A 22772-nucleotide genomic window follows, 5' to 3' on the forward strand; every position below is an offset into this window, starting at 1 on the left:
TAAAAAATGATCGAAACCATCATTTTTTGACTGAATTTTTTACCGCGTTTACCTATATAGGTAATTAGAACAGATCAAAATAATGATGTTTTCGGTCATTTTTTACTAGTTTTGTTATTTAAAATAATAACAAAACCGGTAGCGCCTTATTTTAACTGTATACTAAGGCGCCGCACCGCAGAACTGCCCGGATTACTCTCCTTCATTCCCCCCTCTCATTTAGTTAAGACTAAGATTAGATTTATAATTTGTCAAAAAAAAATCGTGTATAACTTTATTTTTTTATCATCAATTACCATCTAGTCGGGTTTGGACAACCACTGTAAATGCGTTATTAACATTTAAGGAGTTAATACTCCCATTGGGCCAAATCAAGCATCCTAGCTCTTACCCAGTCAAATAAGACAATTAAATTCAATAACTTAGTAGTACTTATATTCCCCATGGGCCTACCCTTCTATTGATATGGATACCTTCCCTCAGTATGGATATTAAAATGAGGCTTGAAGTGTCCTAAAATTGGTTGGGTACCGATACTACCATATTAATATCGATATTGATATTGATCATAAATATATATATTAAATCTAACTTAAAAGTTCGCTAAAATGAATTGAGTATCGATACTTCTCTTATATAATGTCGATACTCTCCTTTAATACTGATACCAAAATGAGCTACCATAATTTGAAGGATAGCCCAGTATTAATACCAGTGTTCTTGGTATCGATATCCTATGAACAACATTGATACTTGTGATGAACAATATCGATACATGTGATGAACAATATTGATACTACTAATTTTTAACTAGATTTCTTTCTAAGTTCATATGGTATCGATATTATTATTCATGCAATATCGATATCGAAGTTCAAAGAATGAGTCCTAAGACTCAGGAAACACCCTCAAATTCCCTCTACAAGTCACCACTAAGACCTAACTTGATCCTAAAAGTTCATATGAGTTTTTAGGATCATTTAGCATCTAGCAATACAATTTAGGACGTCCAAATAACATTCAAGCCAAAAATCATGCAAAATCCATAATATGATCATAATCTATATTCTATCATAAGGCATGGTTTTTATGATAGTCATGCTACTACAAAGTCTTAAACATACATTACCTTGCATAAAATTAACCAAAAGGGAGTTCCTTGCTCAAGGCTCTCCGAGTTTACCCTTGTTTCTTGCTCAGATGATTTTCTTTGATCTTTAACTTACACAGACAAGTGAAAAAAAGAAGCCCATCCGAAAAATGATCAAAGAATACCTTAGGAATGAATTTAGAACATCAACATGTCACAAAATCCTCTCTAGGAGCTCTCAAATCAAAACCCTTCCTTTTTCTCTCACCTCCTAAAATAAGGAATATGCTACTTACATGGTAGCCCTCGAAGATTTAAACGTTTTTATTACCTCGGGAAAGATGAGATTTTAACTCTAGGTGCAATGGTGTAAGCTTCCAAGACTGGTGGAGGGAGGGCAGTGAAGAGTGAAGCTAGAGAAGGAGAAATAGTGGGTGGTGGAGATATGGGGCTTGTGCCTATGCATGGACGGTGACCTCATATAAACACCCCAAATTTAGCTTTGAAATCTCTCAATTTAAGCCTGAATGGGCCTAATGGAGACCCAAAAACCCTAAAAGTCCAATTCAAAATCATAGGCCGACCCAAAATCATTATAGGTCGACCTCCACACATTGAGTCGAAAATTCGGGCTGTTTGAAGATTGTTATGACAAGGTTTTTCCCATATTATCCTAGCACCCTAGAAGCTTTAGTTCTGCAAGCACATCTATCAACGTGTGGAGTTCTAAACCAAACTTAATTACAATGCTGCCGAGGCAGTAATGGAGCTTGAGATGGCGTATAACTAAGAGCTTATTTGCAAGAAGCAAATGTGCAATTAATGAAAAAGGTCATTTCGGTTGGTGTTATGTATAGTGCTCCTTTTTGTAGCATTAAGCAATTGAGGGAGGTATGCATAATTTTATGTTAGGAGTGAACTAAAATTTTAAGATATGACAAATTTATAAAATTTTAGGCGGTAAAAACAAATTTTCATTAGAAAATACATTAAAAAGAATCTATATTAAATGATAATTTTTAAATTTTCAGAGGGCGGTTGCCCCCATCCACCCTTTCGGTCCATCCCTAGTCGTTGCGATCATGAGAAGTCAAAGGTTTTGCATATTTACCGGCAAGGATACTTGCATTTGTTAAAGTGTTTTCGTTTCAAGGTCTCAATCAGATGAAAGAAAATCCCTTTGTCATAAGGCAGACCAAACTTATTTGAAGGATCCAAACTTGGCAGAAACAAAGATCAATAATGCAACGTAGTACAGAAGTAAGCATGGGGATGAAAACAAAATAAATATAAATGATAGATTGAAAATTTAGTTTCACATGTTCCTTAATTTATATGTAATTGAATTATAACAGGTTGAAAGTTACAAGTTATTTTAAGTAAGATTTCTCTTTATCTTAAATCCACATTGATTGATCGATAATAATTTTTCTTATATTTTATAATTTTAAATAATTTTTATGTAATTTTTTAAAAAAATAGAATTAAGATTAAATATACTGGAATTTGTAAGTGTTACGGGTTAAGTATATTGAAATTATTAGAATCAAAATCAAATTACAATAATATATAAATGTTGAGGGTTAAATTTATTATTTTGTCAATTAAACCAATCATATTAGCATCTCGTTAATAATTTAATAAAAGATCTACAAAAGAAAAACTTGGACGTCAATAACGTTGGTGAAGAAAGTGAAACCTTTTAGAGTGACTTTTATAAAAGTATGATAATACTTAAGGCAATTAATCAATCCAAAAATATATTTTAGGATTAATATATATATATATATATATATTAAAAATAATTTTTACAATTGTGTGTGGGTACAAATAAAATTTCAAAATGGCATAATCATTAAAATTGATAATCAACATAAGAAAATTCAAATTTCAAAGTAGATAATTACCTTAAATATATTGTGAATTCGCCAATGCGACCAACGTTATCATTCATCCGACTGGAACTAAAAGTTCAAACACTCTACAAACGGATCAAATGTCTATTGAATCATACCATAGTATATATAACATAAATGTATTAAATATTTTTTTGGTATAACACCAGTATCCGACTATTGATAAACTAATCTGGATCGGATACTACAGAAGGAAGGATGACCCTCTTAACCCAATTTACTTTATTCACAAACGTCATAATATAGTAATTTATATATAATTGCATTCAGTGTTTTTTCTTTTCTTTTCTTTTTTCCCTAATCGCCTATCTCTAAAAAACTTTAAAGTTGTTTATCTCTTTTCTCATTCTTGGTTGATAGGCGGTGGCACCAACCTTTGTGCTGATTGCCATCACCAATATTTCTTGTTTTTCATTTAATTTTTATATCACATATTTGCTTTGTTTTTTAGATTTTATTAATTACGCTTTTATGAAACGTTTTCTTCTACATTTATGATACATTTTTCTCTGTTTTATGACACATTTTCAGTTGTTTAACCGTTTTAGTTTATTTTTTTCTCAGAGTTGGATTTGAAATATCCACAACCGATCAAGATGAAGTTTATTTATTATCATGCTAATATTCTCTGCTTTGGACTATCGGATTGGATTTGGCGCAATTTGCGATGGTGGATAGTTTTTCAAGTTGCTAAACTCATATTTGTGATTTGTCGTTGATCTTTCAATAGCTTTATCCCCTTTTGTGATTCGTTTGCCGATGCGATCAGATATGTTCGTATCTATATTTTGTTCGAGTTTTTTTTGTTAGATTTTTAACATTTTCTTTGTATGGTCATTGTATGATCTTAAGTAATTCGTGTATGTGTTAATAGTTTTTGTGTTATTGTAGAGACGATGACGACCATTTCAACATAGTTTGCTCTATATATATATAATTAAGTCCAAGTTTCAACTCAAAAGCTTATAATTTCCCAAGTTGTTAATTTCCTCCTTCCTTTTTCCATATTCTTGTATTTTACTTCCCTTGATTTTCAGGTCATGCTTTCCCCGCATTGTCAGGAACCAAATTTGATATCTTCTCTCTCGTAAGAACGTATTATAGCATATACAGACTGATTCATTCAAACATGAATAAATATGCATCAATGCAATAGGAATAAAGCGATAGAGGTAGCTAGGTGTTTTTTCTTGTCTTTTTAACTAAGTAGTTTGTTGCTTGGAACATCCTTACAAGCATGACAAAGATTTTGTTTCCCCTGGACAGCTGTTGATATGATGAAGAGAATACTTTGGAAACATTTGAGTAACTTGAGAGTTTTCCCCTCACCTTTTGCCACAATTTGTGGCAGTCGCTGTCCACACAACACAAATAACATACACCTCAAGCATGTTTGACTCAGATCCTTCTCTCATATAGGATAGGACTTGGTTCCAACGATACATGAATGTTACCCATTCTTGGCATGCAGGAATTTGGTAAGTAAAAGGAAACATAAAATATTATATAAAGTTTTGGTACATTACGTATCGTATATAGACCTTATGTTAGACTATTGTTGATCAAACGAAGGATCAAGTAATAACAAGAAGGAATTAATATGAATCATGCACTGTTTCCAGATATATTATTCATCACGTTTCTCATCCGGAAAGCTGAGGGAGATCATATGTGGGAGACTTGAACCCTAAAAGCTAAAAGGCATTAATTATTATGGTATATGGATAAAAATAGTTCCGGTTCTTTTGCTGTTCTTGTTGTATATGTCTGGGGTCTCACTTTGCAAGGATTCATTCTTAGGAGGGATTATGATTTTATGTTAAGGGATGAATTTCTAAAATTTTAAGAAAAATTAAATTTATAAAATTCTAAAAGACGAGAACAAATTATCAGTTGAAAATAAAAAAATATCTAAATATATACTAATTTGAAAATTTTAAAAAAGGCGACTGCGCTGCTCGGTTCATCCTCTCCCTGTCCAGGGGGCCATTAATGGGGCATAGCATAGGGTTATCCTTCAAAAACACGTGTGGGTTGAGAGAGGGGAGGATTATGTGAAGTGGAAGCAAAACTGGGTGTCTCGTATGCATATGATGATTTCCTTGTGAGTGAAGAAAAATGCATCGAAAAAGACAAGATAGAGTCAAAGACAAGACGACCAACCATCCCATCTCATTCCTATGTGTGAGACAAGTGAGGTCCCCCTCCAATCCGTTTTCCACTCTACCCATCAACCAACAAAACTCTCTCTCTTTCTCTCTCACACACACATAAATATATTCGTACTGGTCTAATTATTGTTTTAGTCCCTCTTCTACGTTTAAAAATGATATACTTTAAGTTCCTATATTTGATTCCTATACTTTACAATATATATATTCCCTAGGGCAATTTGCACCTACATCATGAACACAAGCCGGATTGTCCTCTCTTGGCACCGTATTGTACTAAAATTACCAAGTGGATTCCCATATGAGGAGATCATTGGTTTAAGTTTGGGGAGATGCACCTTAAGGTGTGTCAAAGCTTTAAGGAACTCATAGGGTGCCCAAATAGACGATGTCAACTTGTGCCAATGCCACGACACGATATAGTTTAAAAAAGCGATAGTATTTTGTTGGTCGACAGATATGAAGGATAAGAATTTGAAACATTCAACTCACGTATAGATTTATCAATGATGAAATACGATTGATCGAATTTTCATATAACTCTAACTGTATGATTGAATAATAATATAAAGAATACTTATCACGTTTTTAACAAAACAACTGACAATGCTGTAGATAAATGATCACTTTGCATTATATTCTTTTTTTGAGCATTTTAATCTAACATTTTAATTTTTGGTCAAAACAGACCTTGTTGGATAAAATTAGTTGTTGACTAACAATCAATTCATGTTGTTGATATGACAAATGCGACATTATCACTTTGGATGACATGACACATGTTATGTCATCATTTTGGGTGTCATGACACATGCCTCATCATCACTTTAGGAGACATGACATGACACATGTTACATCATTATTTTTGGGTGACGTGACACATGCCACATTAGAAACATGAGTTGACCTTTAGTTAATTAACGGTTTTCATCTAATAGGGGTCTGTTTTGACAAAAAAAAAATAAGACGTTAGGGAGTAAAATGCTCCAAAAAAAAGAATAGGGAGTAAAATGAATATTTGTACAAATGTTGGAGGGTATTTTTATCATTATGTCATTATTATAGAAATAGAGGATCAAATTATGCAAAATTTAAAGTAGAGAGATTAAATCTCAAATTTTTGGTATAATAAAGGGACGAAAATCATAACAATACTATTGATATTCATATTTTAAAGCAAATAAACCCCACAACCATCGCTATCATAATCACCATTACCGCCCCATCAAGCTTTCTGTTTCTCTCTCCAATGCAACCATCATTCACCTATATTATATCTCTCTCTTATCCCCGTCAAGCCAGTTAAAAAGAGGAAAAAGGCTCCACTAGATCAGATCGAGACCCAGCACGGCAATGAGGAAGCCTGATCCAAATATGGCAAAAGACAGAGTTAACAACAGCAACAACAAGATGAAGCTGAGGAAGGGACTGTGGTCACCAGAAGAGGACGAGAAACTCATCAAGTACATGCTGACCAATGGCCAAGGCTGTTGGAGTGACATTGCTAAGAATGCTGGTCTGCAGAGGTGCGGCAAGAGTTGTCGCCTTCGTTGGATTAATTACTTGAGACCCGATCTCAAGCGTGGCGCCTTCTCTCCCCAAGAGGAAGACCTCATCATACATTTCCATTCCATCCTTGGCAACAGGTTCTTTTTCTCTTCTAAATACCATATCAAGTTAAACAATGCCACCAACACATGAACTAATAATTATATCATTGTGCGTTACCAAGCAAGTTCTTGGTGTAGTTCATTGTTTAGAACCGCTTAGGAATGCCATATATACATCAATGTAGGCTAGGCTTGTTCAATCCCATTGAATATGGTACTTCTGATCTAATAAATTTCTGGCTACATTTGAACCCTAGTTAAGAAATTAAACCTTTTCTTTTCTGTTCAAGTTTTTTCTTTTCCAAACTTCCCGAATTCTCTGCTAATAAAGCTTCAAGAAGTAGTCCATGTACACACCAGCACCATGCATCACCACTCATATTTTATGGGGTTTCATTTCCTTTTAACATACGAGCCTATCTTGTCTAATTGAAATGCTCTAAACCTAAAATGTGTTAGAATTCAACAAGTTTTAAACATATCTTTTGAAGTTTTATATTATAGATTATAGTTAGATCCATCCATGTCTTATTGTTTTGATTGGTTCCCGAAATTTGCAGGTGGTCTCAAATTGCTGCTCGTCTTCCAGGAAGGACGGATAATGAAATAAAGAACCTCTGGAACTCAACACTAAAGAAAAGATTGAAAAACAACGCATCAACAACCTCATCACCCAACAAAAATGATTCATCGGATCCCAGAGATGTTGCAGGAGGAGGGATTTTCCCTCTGCACGAACAGTACTCGGTGACCTTCTGCATGGACTCGATTTCCTCATCATCGAAAATATCAATGCCACCGCCGATGGTTACAAACAACCAATTCGATCCGTTTCCGCTGCTCAATATCAACAACCGATACGACCTGACGTGTGCACCAGGTTTACTAGATGTGCCCACATGCTTAACACAGGGAGGTATGGGGGAGGCATCATTTTATGGGGATTATGGGGTACTAGAGCCTGGGAAATTAGGGTTTGAATGTGACTTTTCTCTTCCTCCACTTGAGAGTAGAAGTATTGAAGACAACAATGCCGCAGCAGCCATTAACAACAGCATTGATCACAGGAAACGCAACAGCCACCATAATAACACTTGCTTCAACAACACTGATCATCAGAGCATTAAAGTAGGAGACATGTTCGGGTTAGAAAATCATCATTGGGGAGGAGAAAACTTGAAAATGGGAGAATGGGATTTAGAGGGTTTGATGGACAATATATCCTCCTTCCCTAATTTCCTTGATTTCCAAGTTGAGTAACTCAACCTACACTTACAACCTTGCCCTCTATCTTCCAAATCTCTTCTCTATACCCAAAGCCACATATAAGAAATATTCTTCATTCCCCCCCCCTCTTATCTTCCTTATTGATTCATTATACATTTTTTTTGGATTTTTTTTTTCAATTTGGGACGTCTTGGAATAAGGATAAATAGGTGAAGATTAGTACAGAGTATATGAATTCAAACATGAGGAATGCAGGATCAGTGCAAGAACCATGGTCGCCACTTTTCTAAAGAGAAATTAAATGTGAATAGTGATACAGAAATATAGAAAGACGAAATAAAAAGATTATATTTGTTGAATTGTAGTTTCGATTTCATGTAAAAAAATAGGGGAATAATTTGAAGGTAGAGTTTTTGTAATTAGTGGAAAGGCTGATGCATGGATGTAGATTACGTAAACTCTCCATCAATAATAATAATAATCAAAATACAAATGCACTTTCCGTTACGAGTACCGTCTTTATTTATGGATTTTGTAATATTGTTAATTACGATTTACTCAACATATAATATGCATATATAATATGTAAATAGGGCTAGACTTGAGAAATTAGTCGCGTACCATTTTCTTAATCCAACGAATTTAAGAATTCGTCAGGTGATCTAAATGATTAAAGGAAATATTGTTATTTTTAGATATATTGAGTTTGAATAATTTTGTCTGTAGGTAGTAGTGAATCCAAAAAAAATATAAATTGATTCAATATAAATATAATAAAAATTCATCTAATATAATTCATAAATATTTTCATTTAAAAATATAACAACAATTATATATATGAATTAAATCTAGAAAAATATATTAGTTGAAGCAATATAATTTTTTTATATAGAAAATGAAAACTAGCTACTCCCTAAACTGAGACGTCTTCCTCTTGCAAGAGGAGAGTTATTTCCACAGGAGGATCGGAGAGGAGTCTTGTTTGAGCGTCTTCAAGACTTGCGCTTTTGGCCAGTTTGTCTGCAATTCTGTTTTCTCTATGTACGTATTGTAGTCTGACCACCCATGCACGCTGGAGTAGTTCACGTATGTGTGAAATTATGGTTAATGATCCGTGTCTGTTCATCTTATTTTTTATTGTGCGGAGCGCTTCCAAGCTATCCATTTCGACGATCAGTTGTTGTATTCCGTTGTCCCGTGCAAACAGCAGTCCGATTTAAACACCCCACAGTTCCGTCTCCATAACTGAACATATTCCTACGAATTTTTTGAATCCAAACTTCCAATCACTATTTCCTCCTCTGATCAGTCGTCCCCCACATGCTGCTTTACCATCTGATTTCTCCAGGCTCCGTCCGTGTTGGCTTTGTACCACCCTTCCGGTGGTGGCATCCATTGTTAACCTTGTGCTATGTGGCTGTTGGTCATTTTCGAATGCTTTGCACGTTAATATCACCATTAATTTTTTAAAGACGAGTGACCAAAACAAAATCAAAATGTAATGTTATGTATGATTTAAAATAAATAATAATTGGATGACCAAAACATAAATTAAACAATAAGTGTGTGACTAAATAAGTAATTTACCTTTTTTAAGCATGAGTGGATCATGACCTAGAGAAGTACAAACCTAGATATTTTCTTAACTATCTATAACGTACATGTACGTTGTGAATTAATCTTCAGTGATACCTTTTTGTTATTGTACCATGTCGTGATATCAAATTCATACCATGTCACATTATCTTGACCAACAATAAGAACAATTTACAATTTCATTTACGAAAGTGATAAAAAAAATTATATAACAAAGTGATAAAAGTGATCAATTTTTAGGCTGATGTATATTTAATAATAATTTATCTATATTAACATGTTAGGTGTATGATTGAATTGTTGCCAAGTTAATCATTTTGGAAAAAAATTAAAATGTCATCTTTTAAATAATAATAAATATTGTTATGATGTCACTTTTATAGGTTAAGATCCACTTATATCAAACATAAAACTTTCAGTTTTACATCTTTTTAGAACAATTGTATAAATAAAAAATAAACAATTAAGATTATCTACTTGTTTTTTTTTATCTTGTGAATATTTTCTCATTTTCTACTGTTAAACTTAATCGTTTATATTCACTTATCTAAAAATGTCAAAAGAAGTATAAAATTTAAAAAAATACACTTCTCTCTCTATATATATATTTAAATAAATAACTATAAAATTTGATCGAACGCACGTTCAGTAAAGGTTTATATGCGCATCTTTTACTATTTCAATTGATCATGGTCATTTGATGATTAAACTTTTAAAATATTTTTCTTTTATAATTCGTTTTCGTCCATATAGCAAGTGTCTGAATACACGATCTAAACTCAATCAAAACGAGATTGATTGCTGAAGGCCTGTATTTGTTTCTTTTTCATTAAAGGTAGCGGTGGATTTAAAAATTTACAAACGGGGCCTAAAAATTTTAATAATTTTTTCAATAAAATGGGTATGCAATTTTTTTTCTTATTTTCTTAATATATTGAACTATATTTAATAATTTATTTAAAATAATGGACATGTACTTAATCCCTTAAAAAATCAAATGCGATTAAAAGCATTTCCTAATTTCTTGATAGATTCTTCTTTTAATATATCAAGTAAATATATTATTAAAGATTGAACATAAATTTATATAAATTTTTTGACCTTTTTTTTCTCTCAGAATTATGGACAGTTTTTTTTGGAAAGGAAGTAGGGGCTGCTTTGAATGTTTTAAGCCTTAAATTGAATCTGAAAACGATTCATGTAGTTTTTGATTTACCAGATTGGGCATAGAACTTACATCCAAAAGAGCTACACTGCCTATAAAGCCCAAGTGTCAACAAAACATAATAAGGTAATATGAAATGCCAATTGGGCAGACAAAGGCACCCTGATTTGTGGGACTGATGCCGGGGAATTAACCAATCCCAACGCATCTATGGATACTTAGTGGTCTCAAATAGGCATGTAAACCAACCAATGAGAATATATTCATGTTCATTTGTTTAATTTTAATCGAATAAATGAATGAACACGAACAATTAAATGAACATAATTTATTGTTCGTATTCGTTCATTAAAGAATGTAATTTTTTTGTATTCGTTCATTAAAATGATAAACGAATACAAACGAATGTAAACAAACATAAGCAACATAGATTTAAACGATATATGAATTTTTTTAATCTATCGTGAAATGAAAGAGATAATGAGCTGTTGGGTGAAAAATACATATGTGAATAAATTCAAACCAACATAACCGAATGAACATAAACGGATGAATTAGTGAACATTCACGAACATAAATGAATAATCAATGAGTGGCTTAATTTTCTCTTATCATCCACTTTCTAATCAATATCGCAAACTGAAAATCAGAGACTACTCTGAATAATTCTTCCAATACATACCCCAAAATCTCCTGATTGCATTGTCACCGGCTTCTTTTGTCAGTTGGGAACAATGGATCCAAATTGTTAACAAGATGTGTGCATGCCTTTATCTTCAAATGTAAATCACAATAAATCTTCCACTTCAAGAGAACGTTTTTTTGCCCAAATCTGAAAAATAAATAAATAACGAGAAACAGAACTTATCATTCACTAACTAGAACTGCAAATGACTCAAAGAACTTCCCAACGAAAGAAATTTAAATAAGAACTGTAACAAAAATGCTTTTGTTAGATGACTATTTAAATTTTCTTCTGATGCATCCCAACATTGCCAGTTAATTGAATTAATGAAGTCGACTGCTTAAGAATTCGAAGTAAACAAATCGACAAATAGCAAAAGCATCGTAGTGATGAATGCAACTGACAGGTCCAAATCCAAATAGTCTTAAACAGAAAACTCGACACATCCAACGAGTTCTAATTCAAAGCGTTCACCAAAGATACCACACAATTTGGATGCAAATAAAACAGAGAAAAATAGCAAGAGTTGAGCACTCCGGTACTAAAATTTAGAGCAAAAAACCTTCCGATGAATAAAATTTCAAAAGGCTGAAACAAAGCCGTTAATAACCCGTGAAATACATCATCACGGTTTTCATGATGAAAACAGAAAAGACTTAAAAGGGAAATCGAACTCGAAACCTGAACAAGGGCCTCGATCTCTTGGAAATGAGAGCAAATCCACATCAGATCTAACCAGAAAGCAACGAGAGAAAGCGAAATCTGAGAGTGAAAACCGATCTACAATACGAACCTTGAAAATGAAGAATCAAGTTAGGAGGACAGTGAGCAGGAATGCAAAGCAGCAGCTAACTCCCTTTATCTCTCAGTTCACAAATAAAACAATAGCAATGAGTAATAAACAAAGAATAAAAGGTGGGATTTAATTTATTCCCAAACTAATTATGGTGGGTGTAAGCAGAGAAATTTTTGTGTTTCCTACATAAGGCGAGAGCGACAGAGAAACTACGATACCAGTTACTTCAACACTCCACAGACAGCGGTTAAGGATCGAAAACCAATTACTTCAACACTCGAATTCCCGAGCCTAAACTGACAGATCATTTACACCCAATCATATTTCCTTATTTTATATTTTTATTTAAAAAATACTACTCGCATTTATTAAAAAATATTTTCATTATTCTAAATTTTTATTTTAAAAATAGGGTAAAATACACAAATAGTCTCCCAACTATATGATATTATTTTATTGAGTCCTCTGACTATTAAAAGTTACAAAATGGTCCCTCAACTATAGAGAATTACTTTGTTGAGTCCCTTGACTATTAAAAGTTACAAAATGGTCACCTGACTATTCATTACATTCTAAACTCTTTCTTTTTCGTTGAAAAAATAATGATTGTTTGAGTTAAACGTTAACATGTAGAGTGAGATATGATAATCGTTTGAGATCATGAGATCAAATTTTATCATATCTCAGTCAATAGGTTAAAGTTCAACTTAGACTGTGAACAACTTTTTAAGGAAATGGATGAGTTTAGAATATAATGAATAGTCAGGTGACCATTTTGTAACTTTTAATAGTCGAGGGACTCAACAAAACAATTTCCTATAGTTGATGGACCATTTTGTAACTTTTAATAGCCGGAGACTTAATAAAGTAGTATCTTTATTTTATATTTTTATTTAAAAATAGAGAAAATAACCTTAGTGACCAAAAATGCCTTATAATATACGATTTTAACCAACTTTTTTTGGATTTGCCAAAATGACCAACTAAATCGCAATGCGATCGATAATTCGCAACGCGATCTCCGGTATCGCAAATCAGTTTCTAGATTCGCAACGCGAACTTCGACTATCGTATTGCGATTTACATATTCGCATTGCGATAGTCCAAGTTCGCGTTGCGATTTTCCAAATTCGCAACGACTGGTGGTATTGTATTTGTTTCTTAAGAATTTTCTCTAAAAAGATAGTATTCGCGCGGACGTGTCGAAGACACGTATTACCACGACCACGACCACGACCACGACCACGAGACGGCGGCAGCGGCGGCGCGCGAGAGTCCCCCTTGTTCTCTATCACTCAACAAGGAAGTGGGAAAGCCAAGCCTTAAATATCATTCACAATAGTGTTTCCAATACTATGTGGGATTGAGCATTACCAACACTTGTTTTCAATACAATGTGATTATTCAGGAAACAATTAACAATCATGCACCTTAAAACAACTGAATCAACAACCAATTGCATAAGTATTATACGATTAAATATGTCATAATTAAAAGTCAATCTACAATCAATCGCGAATATTGCAATTTTAAGCAAAACATTCAAAAATAATATCACTATTTAAGGCTCAATCCCACATAGTATTGGGAACAAGTGTTGGTAATGCTCAATCCCACATAGTATTGGAAACACTATTGGGAATGGTATTTAAGACTTGGCTTTCCCACTTCCTTGTTGAGTGATAGAGAACAAGGGGGACTCTCGCGCGCCGCCGCTGCCGCCGTCACGTCTCGTCTCGTGGTCGTGGTCGTGGTAATACGTGTCTTCGACACGTCCGCGCGAATACTATCTTTTTAGAGAAAATTCTTAAGAAACAAATGCAATACCGTCGTTGCGATTTTGGACTATCGCAACGAATTTAGAATAAATCGCAACGCGAACTTCGACTATCACAACGAACTTGGACTATCGCAACGAATTTGGAATAAATCGCAACGCGAACTTCGACTATCGCAACTAACTTGGAATAAATCGCAACGCGAACTTGGACTATCGCAACGAATTTGGAATAAATTGCAACGAATTTTGAATAAATCGCAACGCGAACTTCGACTATCGCAACGAACTTGGAATAAATCGCAACGCGAACTTGGACTATCGCAGCGAATTTGGAATAAATCGCAACGAATTTGGAATAAATCGCAACGCGAACTTCGACTATCGCAACGCGAACTTGGACTATCGCAACGCGAACTTGGACTATCGCAACGCGAACTTGGACTATCGCAATGCGAATATGTAAATCGCAATGCGATAGTCGAAGTTCGCGTTGCGAATCTGGAAACTGATTTGCGATATCGGAGATCGCATTGCGAATTATCGATCGCATTGCGATTTAGTTGATCATTTTGACAAATCCAAAAAAGTTGGTTAAAATCGTATATTATAAGGCATTTTTGGTCACTGAGGTTATTTTCTCTTAAAATATTATTTGCATTTTCAAATAATGGGTTAATTTCATCATATGTCCCCAAACTACAACCCTCATTTTAAATTGGTCCTTAAACTTTTAAATATTCAAATTTCACCCCAAACTATGACTCTCATTCTAAATTAACCCTTAAAAATTTAAACATTCTAATTTAATCCCTAAGCTATGACTCTCTTTCTAAATTGATCCCCAAACTTTTGAATCTTCCAATCTCATTCCCAAATTCATCCAAATATGTAATTAATTTCAACCATTATTTAACCTAAATTTTATTTTTTTAAAACATATAATAATATAACTTGACCTATCGGTTTTATTAACGTAGGATGTGATTAGTAAATATATATAGTTTGGGATAAAATTGGAATGTTCAAAAAGTTTGGGGACTAATTTAAAATGATGATCATATTTTGGGGAAGAAATTGAAATGCTCAAAAGTTTAAGGAGAAATTTAAAATTAGTGTCATACTTGGACATGTGATGCAATTAACTAAAAAAATATTAGTATATTTTTCTCTTTATTTCCTTTATGTCCTTTTGTTTGTATTTTGTTGCCGTTGAACCGTTAAAATTAAACAGCTAAAACGCATTGATATTACAGTGCACCCCCCCCCCCCCCCCAAAAAAAAATTAATTATCGCTTTTAGCATTTTTTATATTTGTATATTTTATTCATCAATTCAATAACTTTCAATAAAGTTATGTTTTAATCACTTGCATTATTAATTTATTGAATTTTAGTCATTAATCCCTATTAATTTAATTTGAGTGTTTCAATATACGAGGTGCGTCGTAGAATTTTTCTAATTTGAGTGTGTCAAAGGGAGTGGAGACTTGTGTAAGAGCTTTAAACTTTTCCAGTAGTGTGGCCTTAATAATGTAAACGGTCTCTCTCTTTTGGTTTCATAGGATAGCAAATTATGCTAAGCCAAAACCCTACAAGAAAGAAGAAACCCCATCGGCTCTTTTCCGTCGAAATATATTTCTGTCCAAAATTCTTGTTCACCGCTGCTTTGCTTTTCTCTATATTTCTATGATCCCAGTGATGAAACATTTAGTAATCAGAAAATGAGGGTGAAACATAGTTGGCGCTCCCTTTCAATGGTCGAGGAACCAACCTCTCCTTGTAAATTTCACTTTCATGTTGGGTTGATATTTGGCAACTCAGACGGATCATTCTTCCTTTCTTCTTTCCCGGATGGTATCTGGGAATTGCTCGTTTCTCAAAATAACTGGATCAAACTTCTGTTTTTAATCAAATAAACCCTGCAAAACTCGCCGTCTCTTCAAGTTTTCTGTTTTCTGTCATCAGAGTTAACTTATTGATTAACAACACCAGCTAGTCGTACACATAAGTCTGATATTGTTGAATCCAACACTTTAGGTTCACATCCATATATGATCGTATTCAATAAAGACAATTCAGAGTGATAATGAGTTGGTCGAGCAGCTGATCAAAATGCTGTTATTGCCTATCCTTCACTAATCTTTTAAGCTTATGAAGCGGTTTACAAGTTGAAATGAATAGGCATAATGCCAAATTTAGACCACAAAGTTTATCAAATAGTCATTTTGACATTTACTATTTTCTTTAAAATATTTCAGGTTCTAACGTTTCATTTTTATGACAAAACACCTTTCTATATATGAAAACCTTTAGTTAACACACAATTAACGCTCTAAAATAAGAATATTTTTTACCCTAAAATAAAACGCTAAGGGCCAAAATACTCCAAGAAAAAAAAGTGCCAAAATGATTATATTATCAAATGTCATAGACTTTTCTACCCTAAAATGAAACGTTATGGGTTAAAATGTCAAAAAAAAAAAAATTGAGCTAAAAGGATTACTTTGGTTCTGGATTTTGATATTATGCCAAATGAATACTATGATGCGGGAAGAGAGACAAAATGAAAGCAGCTGCAAAAGCCATTCAGTCAATTGGTTCTGGATTTATAACAAATTTGTTCCGAGAATAAGCAAGCCCCTCGATAAAATTATTTAGGCACAAAGAAACGTCAAAATTATAAGCAGAAATACCCAGTTACCTATACTGATATCAGTAACATGAACGTACAACTTTGTTTCAGCTAATCCTAAGATAATCAAAAACACTTTCTATGAACAACACAAGGCCCCGTATCATCATATTATGCCTTCGTTACATGCTGATCACCACCCACCCATGCCAAGTACAGTGCCAAATTCTCTGCATATATTCTGGAGGCTGCAATCAACATAAGCTCAGAAAGATCAAGACAATCAACAAGAAAGTTAGGTCTACACAGACTGATATATTACCTTCGCTAGACACGGACAGATAGCCGACAGGAGAGGCTTGCTTCTTTCTGGAACTTACATTCAAAACCCGGATTAAGCAGGGCAAAAATGTTAATGGCTGTGAAGCAACAAAAATATTATCATCGTAGGAACAAAACCCAAATTTGCATCCAAAATTCTGATAGAACACTAATACAAACAACAAAAACAAGACGCACCTGAAAAGTGAGGAACACCTCATACAAGACTAGTTCTAGCATTGGACACAAAATGTGTGGCTGACTGTAGGCTGTAGCCTCCTTCCATTCTCAAAAGAGAAGACTGTTCATCATCCACTTGTTTTAGGACACAAGGATAAAACAAATATAGAGCTCACTATTTGCATTACTTCCTTGTTAATTGTCTTAACCTTTCTGAGTTTATGTTAATTGCAGCCAACAGAATATATGCCAGAGAATTTGGCACTGCACTCAGCCTGGTTGGTGGTGCAATTCTGGCTAAAGTGGTGATTCCACAAAATCAGCATGTAACAAAGGCAGATTATTATGAAACGAGACCTTATGTTGTTCATAGAAAGTGCTTTTGATTAATTTTTACTTGAATGAGCTTTTAGTTTGTATTAAGACCCAAAATTAGGAATTGGGTTTAGATGAAACAAAAGATGTAAGCTCATGTTACTGATATCACTATAGGTAACAGGGTATTTCATTAATTTCTGCTAGCAAATTTTGACGCTTCTTTGTGCCTTAATATATAATTTTATCAAGGGGTTAGTTTACTATCGGAACAACTTTGTTATAATTGAGAACCAAAAAGAAAAACAATTCAGGAGGAATTGACTCAATGGCTTTTGCAGCTTCTATCATTTTTGTCTCTCTTCCTACATCCTAGTATTCATTTCAACTTCATAAGCTTTAAATAATAATGGGATTGAACAAACAGACAAGGATAGGCAGTAACACCTTTTGATCTGCTGTTCGGCAACACATTATCACTCCTCTGAATTGTCTTTATTGAATACTCACGAATTTATCATATATGGATGTGACTCTCCCATTCTGCAACTCTTGAGTTGCATTTTGTTAATCAGTAAGTTAACACATGACAATGAGTATCTAGTACAATCATTGAAAGACCGATGTATACAATGTAAGACTATTATCATATACCCCGTATGAATGATTCAACAATACAGAGAATGTAAACAAATTAGCCCTACTATGTAGTTATGAAAATAGAAAACTTGAAGAACTTAAGTAGACGACAATAACCAAAGATTGAAGTTTTGCATGGTTTATTTTATTAAAACAGACGAACATAGGAGTTTCATCCATTTATTTTGTCAAACGAGCAATACCCCAGTTACCATCCGAGAAATAATAAAGGAAGAATGATCCCTCAGGGGTTGCCAAGTATCAACTAATCATGAAAGTGAAATACAAGGGGTGGGGTTAGTTTGGTTCCTCAACCTCTCTACCATTGAAAGGGAGCGCCAACTCTTCTAACCTCTGTTTCACCTTCATTTTCTGATTACTAAATGTTTCATCACTGGGATCATATGTTATCTCCACCTCCACAATCATTACTAGAAGAGACTAAGAAGGATAGGGAAGAAAATCAACATTTGAAAATAGAACGTTTGATAGAAATATAGAGAAAACCAAAGCTGAGATGAAAGCAAAACAAGAAGAATGTCGACAGAGGTGGATAAGGTTATAAAGTGACATAGTGACGTGCAAGGCCACTCATACAAATAACAAAAGTATACCGATGTCCCTCCCTCAGGGTATCATGATCTGTTTTAACTGGCAACTTCACATCTGTAGTTTTTTTCTTTTCCATAGAAGCCAACTGGCCTGCAAAACAGTAAGCAAGATGCACCTGAAAGTGAGAAACACCACATACAAAGACTAGTTCTAGCATTGGAAATAAAATGTGTGGCTGACTGTAGCCTCCTTCCATTCTCAAAGGAGAAGACTGTTCATCATCCACTTGTTTTTTTAGGACACAAGGATAAAAAAATATATAGCGCTCACTATTTGCATTATTCCTTCCATGTCCATTTTCCAATTTAAAAAGCAATGAATAGCGCAGCAAGTATTCTCGACGAGTATAACAGATAAATGAAATGCGATGGCAATACATGAAAAAAAAACCAAAGCATTAACCGCTACGAGAAACTCAGTTAAGGAAACTTTACCATAATCGTTCAAGAACTTGTAGGCGTTGAGACCGTGAATGTGAGATTGGTATTGCCTGAGATTCAGATTGAGAATTTTAAAATAAAGTGAGCTCAAAAGATGCGTGTGGGTTTTGTTCGATTCAATCGTAAGAAAATATTTAGAACAGTGAATTTGGAAGAAAGAAGAAAGCGGAACTGTTTCTCTTCCCTATCGAATATTGCAGATTTGATGGACCCGAACGATGCCATTGTTATTGTGTTTCAAACACAGAAACCCTAAACGCAGAAACTCTAAATGGGACGCAAAAATTAGGGCAAACGACACTGACGAGCATTTTGTTTTAATCTATCTTATTTTGGTCATCAATCTTAAAAAAATAATGATTTATACATTATTGATCAATCTTATTTTGATTATTGAATTGTTAACTTTTGTTAGCTTGATGATGTGATACATTAAAAATATTAATTTTTCATTAGTATAATATAGAAAATTAATGATGGTAAAATAAAATTATTTATGTTAGTTAAATTTATTATTTTGTAAAAAAAATATTTTGAATTAATATCGTGATTTCTTGCAATATGATATTAATTATTAGTTTATCGTTCTATAAAAGGGTATCAACTTATCCTCTAAAAATTCGACGCATCCGATCTTAAAATTATTTTAAAAAAAAATCTGACTTAATCTAATCATGTCAAAACCCATTAAATTTGAATTTCGTATCCATCCCTAGTTCCTAGTGCGAATAACAAAACTGGTGCTGCCTATTAACACTCCACTTTCATGGAAGGGACCCCTTCTATTTCTTAAAGGACTTTCTTGGTGATAACCTTCAAGTTAAGGCAAACCCTATTAACACTCCACTTTCACCAAATGATCTACTGCCTACTGTCAAAGGCCTAATGGTCCTGGTTCGGGATAAAAGGAATCAGGTCTTAAAATTACTATTACAGTCGTGTTTTTTACAGTCGTGTTTTTCCTTTGTTACGTTTATAGTGATTATGGATATAACGGATACTATTACGGTGTGTCAACACACCTTTTCGTCTTACTAGAATTCAAACTCCTAAAGATAGGATAGAATTTTGCTAGGATTCAAAAAATAGGATAGAGTTCTACTATGATTTAAACTCCTAAAGATAGTATCCACAAGCACTATAAATAGCCATTGTAACTCACTATTGTAGGACACGATTTATACACAAAACATAGAGGAAAGCACGGGAAGATACAAAGGCAAAGCTATTGTAAAGGATTCGAAAAGGAAATAAAAGGTAGCATTTTTTTTTCTTTCTTTTGCATGTGCACGTTATTTTTTTTAGATTTGGTTCGAATAACCCAAAACGTGGGTTGCGCCGATGACCAAAATGGGTGGGGTTTTGAAGTTTCGAACCTAGATCTACCCCGAGGTTTATTTTTAAAAACCGGTTTGATTTTCGGTTAAAAGAGGGAAAGAGCTTTTTAAAAATCTATATTAGTCCCTTTATTTATTATATGGATATTTTATTCATTTATTTTTATTATTCATGTTATTATTATATATGTATATATATATTAAATTATTTTCATTTGATTTTTACTATATTTTATTATTATTATATATATATTTCTTTAATATTTTACTTATAAGTCTAATATTACTATATATATATTAAATTATCTTTATCTAGTCGTATATATTTTTTACTTTTAATAGTTTATTTATATACATATTATTAAATATATATATTCTTAATTATTTTATTTGATTATTTTTTTTATGTAATATATCTTATAACTTATATATTTATATTATTTTTTATTATTTTCATTTTTTTATTCATTATTATTATATTATTATTTTTTTAAAAAAAATCTTGTGTCTTTATCATTATCATTATTAAACATTATATTATACTACTAACCTAGAGGGCCCATTTTTTTGTCTTATTTCTTACTAGAGCCCCCCATTTTCGGTGAATTGAGAGGGTAGCTTTTCTATTTTTAAGTATTTGGTGTACATATATAGCTTATTTATTTTATTAATACTTTGATATATATATATATATATATATATATATATATATATATTTATATTTTTTCCTTTTTTCAAATATTACTATATATAATTATTACTTTACTATTTTTTTCTTATCTTACTTACTTATTTTATTTATTTTATTTTTCCCTTGTATCTTATTTGTTTTCTTTACCTTGTTTATCTAACACATTTCTCGATTTTTTTTCAAATCAATCAAGGGTAAGTAATTAGGATCGAAACTTTACCTTTTAATTTAACTTGTTGTTTTTCTTAATTAAGACAACTGGAAATTATGTAGTACCGAAAGGGCGGTTCAAGGGTGCTAATCCTTCTTTGACCGTAACCGACTCCCGAACCCGACATATTTCTGGTAAGACGCAGATCAGGTAAGAAATAGGGTATCCGATCAACCCATTTAATTTTAAATAAATGATCGGTGGCGACTCCAATCCACATTTTTCAAGTCGAAGCCCAATTCCGGGGCCCAACCGAAAGACGGTTGCGACAGCTTGGCGACTCTGCTGGGGACCGTAAGTGAGTCAGGCTAAGGTAATTTCCAGTTATTTTTTTAATGAAAAGGGTAAGTTTAAATTTTAAGGTAACATTTCGATCCTTATTGCTTACTTTTGATTATATTTTCGAAGTAAATAGTTGTACTGACCGTTTTTTTAATGATTTCAGCCCTTAAAGATTTTTCATCTAAAGGCTCTATACCCGAGCTCCGAACCCTATTTAAGTGGGGGTGAAAGCGACGCCTTCGTGTGAATTTATTCTCCGTATGGGCCTAGCAAGTAACCTTCGGGATTCATATACCTTATGCCTTCGTGTGAATTTATTCTCCGTATGGGCATAAGGGAATGTTCCTCTCGAGTTTAACTTAGTCCACAAGCCTGTGATGGGTTTAGGACTAAGGGTCTGGCAAGCCCAAGGGGGCACCAGCAAGGAGAACTCAGGTACCATTTTTTAGCACCTAAACCGGGAGACCATGGAGAATTAGAGCCCACCCCAAAACCTCATTCCAAACCCTAGGCTGCTTTGTTTCTTGCTTTAGTTTCTGTTCAAAGCATGCGAACTAGACAAATATGCGGTTAGGATTTGTTTGAAAGTAGCATGCGGGATAGAGATCATGTCCGGGTAGGAATAATAAGCATGTGGGGTAGGACTTTCATTTTTATGATCGTTTTTTATTATTATTTTTTTCACCTCACTAACTCTTTTCATCTTTCTTTTATTTTATTTTATTTTATTTTCATCACTTGCATCATAAAAGAGGTCATTGATCCACTAAAACGTGTTTGTTAAAATTCGAATAATCTGAATCCATGGACAAAGGTGTTGTAATACAAGAGATTAAAAACCCCGAGGTACGACTATGGTCCGAGAAGACTCAAAAGAAAAAGGGAGACAGTCTTCAAGGAAGCTATGTGTCAGAGCTGGTTAGCTACGCCTATATCAGCCTAAAACAGAATAATGTGCAAAGAACTTCGAGACATCTGAGATAGTTGGAAGAATGATCGGAAACAGAAGTTCAGTCGGCGGTATGGTGACATTGTATTTTTGCTTCATGTTAAGACCGATGAGCCCTTAATCAGAGT

General features: G+C 33.5%; 1 protein-coding gene and 2 long non-coding RNA genes across 3 annotated transcripts; 1 reads left to right on the forward strand and 2 right to left on the reverse strand.

The window, feature by feature from the left end:
• Positions 1-6497: 6497 nt before the first annotated feature.
• Positions 6498-8421, forward strand: LOC120160918 (transcription factor MYB83-like). Its single transcript, XM_039171231.1, has 2 exons — positions 6498-6823; positions 7348-8421. Exons 1-2 carry the CDS (start codon positions 6531-6533, stop codon positions 8045-8047), a joined length of 993 nt encoding a protein of 330 aa, XP_039027162.1. The 5' UTR covers positions 6498-6530; the 3' UTR covers positions 8048-8421.
• A 3097-nt stretch (positions 8422-11518) lies between these two features.
• LOC120160925 lies at positions 11519-12332 on the reverse strand. Its single transcript, XR_005519460.1, has 2 exons — positions 12254-12332; positions 11519-11607 (listed from the first exon to the last, which is right to left on the reverse strand). It is a non-coding gene; the product is annotated as an uncharacterized LOC120160925 (long non-coding RNA).
• Positions 12333-16630: 4298 nt separating this feature from the next.
• LOC120160970 lies at positions 16631-19451 on the reverse strand. The gene is made up of 4 exons (XR_005519462.1): positions 19169-19451; positions 17187-18824; positions 16990-17086; positions 16631-16915 (listed from the first exon to the last, which is right to left on the reverse strand). It is a non-coding gene; the product is annotated as an uncharacterized LOC120160970 (long non-coding RNA).
• Between the last annotated feature and the right edge of the window lie 3321 nt (positions 19452-22772).

The sequence above is a fragment of the Hibiscus syriacus genome, unplaced genomic scaffold, assembly GCF_006381635.1.
Source record: "Hibiscus syriacus cultivar Baekdansim isolate YM2019G1 unplaced genomic scaffold, ASM638163v2 tig00111394_pilon, whole genome shotgun sequence".
NCBI classification, from domain to species: domain Eukaryota; kingdom Viridiplantae; phylum Streptophyta; class Magnoliopsida; order Malvales; family Malvaceae; genus Hibiscus; species Hibiscus syriacus.